Here is a 9,329-nt window from a genome sequence, read left to right as displayed (position 1 = left end):
TGGCAGGCTAGATACACACCATACAGTCTGGACAATCACCCCGGATTTTTCGGTCTCGTACGAGATGAACCCGTTAATGAATAGAGTATAAATACGGATACGAAAGAGTGGCCGAACCGCGCTGTCAGCAGGCAACCGCCCGGCCTGAGCCGCAGACGGGGGGACGGCCCACGGCCGGACACACAGATTCGTGTGGCCCAGCCCGACGCGACAGCATGACAGACAGTATAAAGCGAGCTGAAAGGCTCGGCCGACACATACGGCGCGCTGGACGGTGCTGGGTAAGTCCAGGGTCGCGCCCAACCTGAGGACGCTTGCGATGGGGTCGCATGTCACAGTGCTCGACCCCACATAACCTCCAGGGCTTTCTACCTCTGGCCAGGTCGTTGGGGTACGTCCCATAGCTATCAACGGCGCCCACATAGGTGTACTTCACAGCTGTGAAGTCCATGCTCCACCTCCCCAAGGTTTTGGAACTACTCTTGATGCATTTCCATGGGGCACTGGCCCCACACAGAGCACACACTGATGTACCTACACTCGTGCTCTCTTGTTACAGCTGTAGGCAAGGCGTCCAGGGACTCTTTTACTTTATGGAGGTGGAGAAGCCACAGTGCAAGGTAAGCTGTTAGAGGCACTAATATGGTTGTCTATGTGATTCAAACACTCCCATACATGAAATCGTCCACCTCTTCCTCTGCCAGATCCTCCACCCTGGTGGTGCCTTCTTCATCTCTGTCACCTGACCCACACCCAATGGGTGCTGTTTGATCTTCAACCCTCATCTGATTCTCAAAGACAACATGCGGGGTTAGTAGCAGCTCTTCTCTATCCCCGCTTAGAGCCTCATTGTTGTCGAGTGACTGGGTGTCCGTTGGATCGGCCACTATGTCTGTATCAGGGACCAGTGTTGGGCACCGGGCGCATGTCCCCCCATCCTTGTGTGGGTTCCGACACTTGTCTCCGCCTCCACAGAAACACCCACCTCGGCCGTTCGAGTCTGGAGCGAGGCAAGGCTTGTGAGCCGCGCTGCATTTGCACCTCCAGGTGTGACAGCATTCCATGGTTTTGTCTGGAGCACGCTTAGCACCGCACTGGCATGGCTCTCTGCGCTGAGAAGAAGGGCTGGCTGCTCGATGCTCATGCGTTGGAGCTGCAATTCCGCCTGACCGCTCTATCCTAGCTTTGAGCTGAATTATGTCCTTGTCTGTGGAATTGAACCACAGAATCTTGAGTACGCCGTCAACCGTGGCCCATCCATACTCCTCGGCCCGGTGCAAGATCTGACTAGGGCCCTCTCTGGTGCTCTCGTACACCAAGTTGATGACATATTCTGTTCTGGAGACATGCTGTTCCAATGAAGATAGGCCGGGAAGGAGCATGCTGTCGTCGGCAGACTTTGAGTAGCCGGCCCGCCGAAGAACTGCAAGGAAGTCGTCTATCTCCCAGGCCTCCCCCCCCTTTGGCACCTCATCGCCAGGGTCTCTGAAAAGAACGTCACTCAGGTGGGCCGCTAGGGCAGGGTCTCGCTCCTCCTTGGGCCGCTGCATTTCACTCCACAGATTTGCAATCGTAGAAATGCCTGAGCACAGGAAATGTGATGAGTATGGTGTGAGTGGCCCCCCTGCCTGGATACCAGCCCTCGCTGTCCTCCCGATCTGTAGTCTTGCTTAGTAGTATGTAGCTTCGGTGTCTATGAAACTGCGGCTGCTCTGCTACCCCTTTTCGTTACGATCTCTCGCATTTGTTCATGTCTAACGATAGGTTGGCTGCTGCAACCCCCCCCCCCCCCCCCAACATTTTCTTCGCATATACCACCACACCCCGCCGTGTTGTGATACGGGTGCTAATTGTATTCTCACCTGTGCTGTGGATGATGCTTTCCTTGCAGCGCGTCCAGAATGGACATGCGATGTGCCTCATGGCTGCATCCCTCCGAACTCGCACAGCCGGAACAGTGTCATGTCTCGATATCAGACTAGGTAGCTCCTGGCGGTCCCCCAGCTCCGTGCCGGCCAGGATGAAATCGGCATTGCCCTGGTACTGCGCCATCCATGTCTTGTGGCCTATCATGTACCACTTGGACACATAGTCACTGCCACCTTGGAGGTATAGGAACAACATATCTGCCACGGGCTCCTTGCATCGTTGTAGCTCCGGGTGGCTCTTGATACTGATGTATGCTTTCTGCAAATTTATGACAGGCTGGCCTCGCTTGCGCTCGATGTATATGGCCTTCCCTGGGATGGAACCAGCCTCGACCAAGGCTAACCCATACATCCACACATCGGTGTCTCTGGCCACCACAAGCACATTGTTTTCGTGGCATCTCTTGGCGTGGAGCCAAATTGCAAAGTCGGCCTCCCCCTTGAAGGTTCGTTCCGCGAGCATCCCTGCTTTCTGCCGACGAGTCACACTGGGATCAGTAGAGATGACAACAGGGCAGCCAGACTCTGTGGCCCCGGGTGAGTCGATCACTAGCGTTTGATTCTCCCTCATCCTGGCACGGAAATAGTCGGAGAGAAACTTTGCGATTTGCTTGTTGAGCTCGCCCTTCCACTCCTTATGCCTAATTGCCTTGTTGAAGTCCGTTCCTGATATGGACTTGTCCGGTGCAGGAAGTTCAGGGCAGGCAGTGGTGCTAGAAACCCCTGCGGTCACGTCGCGGTCGTCATGGAGCAGAGCTCTTGGGGGCGGCAAAAATTCAGGATTGTCTGCCACCCACACCACAGTGGTTGCTCCAGCCCGATACCTGGCGTTCAACCTCTTGCACAAAGACAGGAACCAGTCTTGATATGTGCGGTGTGAGGGACTGGGGCCCTCATGAAGGAAGCGAAGAGCATCAATGATGACAACATAAGGTGCTGGCGGGCTGGTGGCCGGCTGTGTGGGCTCAACCTCAGACCCTGTTTCATGATCAAATTCATCCGCCAGATCGTTTGGAGTCAGATCATGCTCTGCAATTTGCAGTTGTGTGGCATCTTCAAATGGGCAATGCGACTCGCACATTTGCTGCACGCCGGTCCGAGCGCCGCCGTCCCTGCCACCGAGCACAGTGGCCAGCGCCTGAAACATATCACTCTTTGTAATGCCCCCGCTGTGACCCCGCTTCTCCCCTGATGGTAGGGCGATGGCTGCCGGGAGCAGAGAGAGGGGAAGGTACGCAACGAGCCGAGCAATACGCTTCTGTAGGGTCCCGACCATCCCCATCATGGTACGGCGCTGTGATTGCTGAGCCCGTGAGGGCTTCGGAGGCATCGAAAAGTTCTTCATGCGGGACTTGTCCCGCGGCTCTTGCATGATGCCTTTTAACGGGCTGCCGAAGTGGTACTGTAGCATGTATTGCTGGAATCGGCGCTTGCCTTCATTAGTGTATCCGAGTAGTTGCTCAATGCGGTTGGGCTCGAGTGGCCGTGACTCGTCCATACCAATGCCCAGGTTGCCATCCGCACGGCGAAGGGGAGACGACTGGTGCCAGGTTGTCTGCAGATTTCTGAATAGATCCATAACCTGTTGCAGATGAGCCGGTTCAACAGCTCTCCGGGAGACTTCATCCTTGGCCTTGCTTCGAAAGCTCAGGTATTTTTGTAGGGTTGTCAACCCTTCATGACAAAATGTGGTGAAGTCCGCCTTGTCCATCATTCGATGTAGGGTCGGCCGTCCAGTATGCTTCTTCAAGTTAAGGTTGATCCCACTTTCGTGGGCCTCGTCGAGGGCCTGATTAGCGGCATGACGCCCTAGGGCGCTGAGAGTCCATTCCCCCGTTTCGAAGAGCTTGACGAGCTGCGTCGGCAGCATGTATGTATCCAGGGCAGCAGACGCAATTACTTCCTCGTACTTGGGTCGAGAGAAGGCAAAAACAACTGCTGCGAGTCTGAACACAGCACTACACCGTAGGTTCCAGTTCCCAGTCCGAATCGCCACATAGAGTGCCACGTATGCAGATAAGGTGTCGTACCATGTCGCCCAGAACACCACATTTTGGTTTTCTGTGATCTTGCCATCCACGATATCCTGCAAGTACGTTTGGAACCCATCGTTGTCCAGTGATTGGACCAGATCTGGTGGAACCGAAGAGCGTGTGGTAGACGGGCTGTCGCTCGAAGGAAACGCTCCACCATGCCCAGAGTCGGATGGCCGGGGGGTGGTCGCACTGGGTTGCTGGGCCGTTGGGCAGCTGCTGTCTTGAGCCACCTGGGAGCTAGAGGGTCCATCAGAGCACGCCTGGGTCGCCCTACACGTGCTGCGACAATACTCGGCATAGTTGGTGAGAAATAGCCGCGTTAATGCCGCCCAAGTTGTTGTGAGGACCCGGTGGGTGTCACGGTACTTGCCGGCGGGTTTCATGCCTGGCAGGTTGCAAGCCTTGGCAATGAGGGATAGTCCCCCATCCCATACGTGGTCACACAGCCATTGGCTCGCATTGAATAGTAGATGCCAATCCCCAATCACGGGAATGAGCCAAGAGTAGTCCATAGGGTGGTCCCGTTTCAATGCCAGCATGAGGCTGAATGTCTGTTGGTCACCTGCCATGATTGCCCACGCAGGACCGTCATCGGTACCGATCTTCATCCTCTCCTTTACCTCGAATAGGTACTTCCCGACATCGTCTCGAGTCGCAGTCTGGCCCTCGCTGATAGCTGCATACGTTATGCGGTGGCCACTGCCTGGAGTGTATGAATGCGCTGCCCCCTTCACCTTGTCCAGCAAGCGCTCTGTGTTCTCTTCTGGCTGTCTCATGGCCCCAGATGCAAGATTGTACACCATTGGCACTGCTTGTGTGAAGGTCAAATCCTGGAAGATGACGTATGCAGCCTGGGCCTTCTCTGAGTGCACAATTTTCTCGAGCTCGCAAGCAGGATCTCGTCCACGGGCCATTGCCTTCTCAAGCTCGGCTTTAAGCATGGGCAAGAACTTTGGCTTCTGTTCCCTAGAAAAGCAGGCATCATGGGCACGGCAGACGTCGCAATAGCCCTGTAGGTGTTGGAACGCGGTCATGTCGTTGTCAGTATCCGCCTCATCTCCATCCCCATGGCACGTGCAGCCGTAGGGTCTAGCAATCACTTTGCTGAATTGGCATGTGATCAGGTTGAGCATCCTCTCTCCTTTGACTGCATAAGCTCGATTTGCATTCAGGTTATCGAAGGAGAATCGCGGGAGTAGTCTGCGGAAATTCAAGGCTGCAAGGACTGAACCGGCAGCTCTTTTGGAGGCCACAACGCAGTTCTTAAGAGCCCTGAGCTTCTCATACGTGACGGAAAACCCCGAAAGTTGGCAGAGGTTCCATTGAGGCTTTCGGATGCCACCGGCATACAAACACAGCCCAAGCAGTGTCTGCATGAAACTACAGCGGGGATCATGAATGTTAGCCAATAGGAAAACCAGGACGGCTATTCTCCACGATTTTGCCCGCTTGTAGTGAGCTGACACCTTCGAAGCTGGGGTGCCAGATTTAGTTATGTCCTCGAAGAACTTGACGAGATCCACCACCAATATTTCATGGAGGGATCTCACGTGGTCAGGGTTGCTCTGTAGATGGGAAAGCCGGGCTTGTACAGCTGTAAGCGTGTTGGAGTCTAGATCCTCTCCCATCAAGGCCGAGGGGAACAAGGATGCACCAAAGTCGTATGCCCCATCAGTGCTGCGGGGGCACCGCTGTTGTAGCTCCCTTAGTTGCGCACGCAAACGGTGCACGATGAGTTGGGAGCTTCCCTCTGTCGCGTACCATAGGTCTAGCAATTGTAGAGCCGGGTCCTCAGTAGGGATCTTGTTGTTGTCGGTGATTATGTGACGGCCTCGTCCCCTTGAGAAAATGCTGCAATGGGGTGCTCCTATCACTAGGAGCCAATTCAGCTGCTTCCGGAGGTATCGGACGCATGCATCACTGTTGTAGGCAGGTCCAAGTGGCTCCCAACAGTGCCCATCAACAGGTTCACTCAGGTCTGGCTGACGTGTCTGACTTTCTGCTTCCTGCTTTTCCAGCTCGCTGTAGAAGTGGTCAACAACCCCCCGGCAAACGACGTAACCTTTCTCAACAACTGCTCGAGCTGCCCATAACAAAGCCCTCGTGCGGGCCAACGACACGATGACTTCTTGTCGCCTTGGAAATGCCTGCATGCGCTCCTCTTGGGAGGTGAGGTTCTCAATTAGCAGGAGGAGTTCTTGAAGACATGTCTGGGGCTGTGTTGGAGTCCCCTCTGCGTCTGGTACTGTGCTGTATACGCCAGCTAGCCCTTGGTTGGATCTTGCCAACATTTCCTCAAGGCACATGCCGCTCTCACGGCTGGCTCTTGAGTCTGGCGGCAGTGGCTGGTCATCCCCAAGTGTTGCCTCCTCTGGCGTGTTGGAAACCACATTTTGTGTATTGTCATCATATTGGTAGTCATCCAAGACGTAGTGGTCATCCGCCACGTCACTTGGACTTCCCAAATGCTCCTCCCGGCAGTGTCTCATCGCAGGGTAGCTCTCGTCCTCAGGAAGAGCCACGGCCGTCCAACATGTGTCACATACCCAGTAGAAATCGCCGTATTCAGTCCCAGATGGCAAGGCCGCACGGCGCCCAGGTGAAAAGCCATCTATGAAATCAAAGAGCCGGTCTTTCTCTGCGATGGATAGACAGCCAGTCAGACGCCAGTGCCGGCACTGGAGAGACCGGCATGCCACACAACTGCGTTGTTCTTGACCAACCCAGTCCATGCCGTGTACCTCTCTGAACCGGGCCTTTAATCTTCCTGACGGCTGCTTAATGATCATCTGATAGTGCCGCGAGCACAAAGCCTTTTCACGAGCGGGAATCATAGGGCCAGGGTAGCCAAAGATAGACTGCATCAGAAACAACACGATCTTTGGGTCGTGTTGGCCAATTGTCTCATCCGCGTTAGCCACACTGGCGCCAGCTGCATGCCCGGACTTTGGTATGCGAGCACTCGGGCATGCTTCGCATACCACACAAGGGCGTTGCGACTTCAGCCAGGCAACAACTCCATAACGATCTGTGCCGCCTTGGGACGGGGACCAGTACCGAGGGTATGGCGCCGTAAAGCTACTATCATGTCGCCAGCAGTTGCGACATATCAAATCACCAGCCACAACCGTCAAGGGGCGAATGTGGAGCTTCTCAGCCTCTCTCCATTCGGGGTGAGCCCGTACCCGGTCCAGGAAGTCATTGTATGGGCCAACATCCGAATCACAGAGTGCAGTGAAGCGTCCCTCAGTGCACGTACCGAGTTGACCACAACCACAGTTTCCTCCATGACGCCCCTCACAATGGCAGAGACTACACCGCCCTGATCCTGTCACTGGCCCTGACTGGGGGTTTGATGTCGAGCCCTGGTGTCTCCGCAGTGCTTTCGCTCGCTCACTGTGCAGCCATTTGACGACACCCGTCTTCGGCTCCCCATTACTTTTGGTAGTCAGCCAGTACCGCGGGTAACGCCTAGAAAATCCCTTGTCGGTAGACCAGCAATTGTTGCAGACATCGTCCTCAGCCGCAACCTGGAGAGGGGTGGCTAAGGCATCACGCATGATCACCTCCTCTTGCCAGTACGGGTGCTCCGTGACTCGGCAGAGGAGAGCGTTGTAGCTACAGACTTCGCCCTCGGTCACCCGATGAAATTGATGAGATGTTGTGGTGCCGGACTGATTGCAGCCGCACCATGTGAAATGGCGATTCTGACAGTCGCATAGCTTGCACCTCCTCTCCAGACGTGTAGTGTCCTTAGAAGTGGTCTGTCTCTTCACGGGCGGCAGGGCACCCCCACCGGCATCATCTCCCTCGTCAAGACTTGAAGCACCAGCCCGAGATCTATGTGTCCCCACAGAGGTAATCTTGAAACCTGCCTGGGCGGTAGACTGGCTGCCTGTGTTCGCCTGGTGAGGACGCTTGCTGGCACGAGTTGAACGGCCGGCCACTTCTGCCGGGACGTTATCGACAACAGACTGCACGCATAGATGGACTGAAGCGGCAAAGGAAGGGGGTCTACAGTCCTGTGGCCAGACAGATACTGTTGAGTATTTCATTGATTCATACTATTGACTCGCGCTCTGCATGTCTGGCAGGCATGGTATATACCAAGGGTGGTCTAGAGGACAGGTCTCATTTGAAGTAAGGAATTTAAGGCTAAATGTTTGTTAGTCACTTGCAATGATTGCCCCCTTTTCCGTGCCGATTCCCCCCCTTATTATGGACACAACCCACAAATACTTCCCTACACGCCAATCGGAGTCCCGGCCTTCCCTTCGCGGCCAGCGTTATGATATGTGTTGACCATTGCCAGAGGTGCTTGAGTTTCGTACCTCCTTTACATTGTGTATCGAGCGCTCTATGTTGCCTGCTGGCTGACTCATGGCCCAGGTGTCAAGGGTGTCCGCCATCGGCATCGCCTGGGTCTATCTGTTGATTCCTACAATACAGGGCGCTGAGTTGAGAACTAGACTTGTGTATGTGTTACTAGTTGCAACTTTAATAATAGAAACAAACATGTGTGGGGGTTAGGGAATGTCTGCATCTGCTTGTTTGTGTGTTGGCTTGCCTGCCAGCCTGCCTGTTGATACTGTGTGTGCTTCCCTCCAGCTGGCCTGTCTGACTGCCCTGCCGGCTACCTATCTGTCTTTCTGTCTGTATGTATCTCTTGCATTTGTTTTCTTTCAGTCCGAATCAGCTTCCTGTCTGTATCTCTGCCCCTGTCTGCATGTCTGTCTGTCTGCCTCTGTGAGCATGTGTATGTGTTTCTCTGTCTATAAGCTGTCTGTCTACCTGTGTCTGTCTGCCTGCCTGCCTGTCAGTCCCCTTGTCTCTTTCTCTGTCTGTCTGTCCGTCCGTCCGTCCGTCTATCTGGCTGGCTGGCTGCCTGCCTGTTTGTCTCTCCGTGTGTCTGTATGCACGGCGAGAGGGGTAGAATGGTACGTGGAGACCAGACACCAGTAAGATGGTAGCATGCATGCAGGGGCGCGGTACCGCGGGGACGCGGGTACGTGATAGCGCGGTGACAGGTCGGGTGCACGGATGTGGTCGGAACCGGTGGATGACGCATCCGACAGGGGTGGGCATCAGTCACAAGGCAGATGAAAGATGTTTCTAGCGTTCTATCAGGTCCATGCTTCACCTCCCCAAGGTTTAGGAACTACTCTTGACGACCTCTTACCACAGGGTCGTGAAAAACGCGTGGGTGGTCGGACCAGGGTGGACGATTGTGGCGGATGCACGCTCGTGTCGGACTAGGGGCGTGGGCCATACCCGGCCATCGGTGGATCCGGCCGCTTGTTTTCGTGCATAACTGACCTTCCAAAACGCTTCCTGGGGTTCGTATGCGTCCCGCGTGGCATGGCTT

The 9,329-nt window shown here is 55.0% G+C and overlaps 1 protein-coding gene across 7 annotated transcripts; it reads left to right on the top strand.

The window, feature by feature from the left end:
* Positions 1–217: 217 nt before the first annotated feature.
* LOC142356369 (uncharacterized) lies at positions 218–4,958 on the top strand. Of its 7 annotated transcripts, none has more exons than XR_012761406.1 (11): positions 218–281; positions 560–620; positions 976–1,047; positions 1,227–1,505; positions 1,892–2,040; positions 2,205–2,465; positions 2,619–2,861; positions 3,127–3,214; positions 3,520–3,579; positions 4,548–4,593; positions 4,787–4,958. XR_012761406.1 is itself a non-coding variant. In XM_075408297.1 (11 exons), the coding sequence occupies exons 7-11, from the start codon at positions 2,824–2,826 to the stop codon at positions 4,828–4,830; spliced, it is 276 nt and encodes a 91-aa protein (XP_075264412.1). In that variant the 5' UTR covers positions 270–391; positions 560–620; positions 976–1,047; positions 1,227–1,505; positions 1,892–2,040; positions 2,205–2,374; positions 2,619–2,823; the 3' UTR covers positions 4,831–4,958. The 7 variants fall into 7 exon arrangements, 2 of the variants coding, with proteins under 2 accessions (XP_075264412.1, XP_075264411.1); XR_012761407.1 differs by having other exon boundaries at positions 267–281; positions 902–1,047; XR_012761404.1 differs by having other exon boundaries at positions 270–391.
* Positions 4,959–9,329: the final 4,371 nt, after the last annotated feature.

Source organism: Convolutriloba macropyga, unplaced genomic scaffold, assembly GCF_964194025.1.
Source record: "Convolutriloba macropyga unplaced genomic scaffold, txConMacr16.3 SCAFFOLD_6167, whole genome shotgun sequence".
In the NCBI taxonomy this organism is placed as follows: domain Eukaryota; kingdom Metazoa; phylum Xenacoelomorpha; order Acoela; family Convolutidae; genus Convolutriloba; species Convolutriloba macropyga.
This window is presented reverse-complemented; position numbering and strand designations above follow the sequence as displayed.

Excerpts from the sequence above, each read along its gene's own strand:
- LOC142356369 (XM_075408296.1), top strand. The coding sequence starts at position 2,225 with ATGTATATGGCCTTCCCTGGGATGGAACCAGCCTCGACCAAGGCTAAC. Across the intron at positions 2,466-2,618 it reads GCCAGACTCTGTGGCCCCGG|GAAGTTCAGGGCAGGCAGTG; the intron begins GTGAGTCGATCA and ends TGTCCGGTGCAG.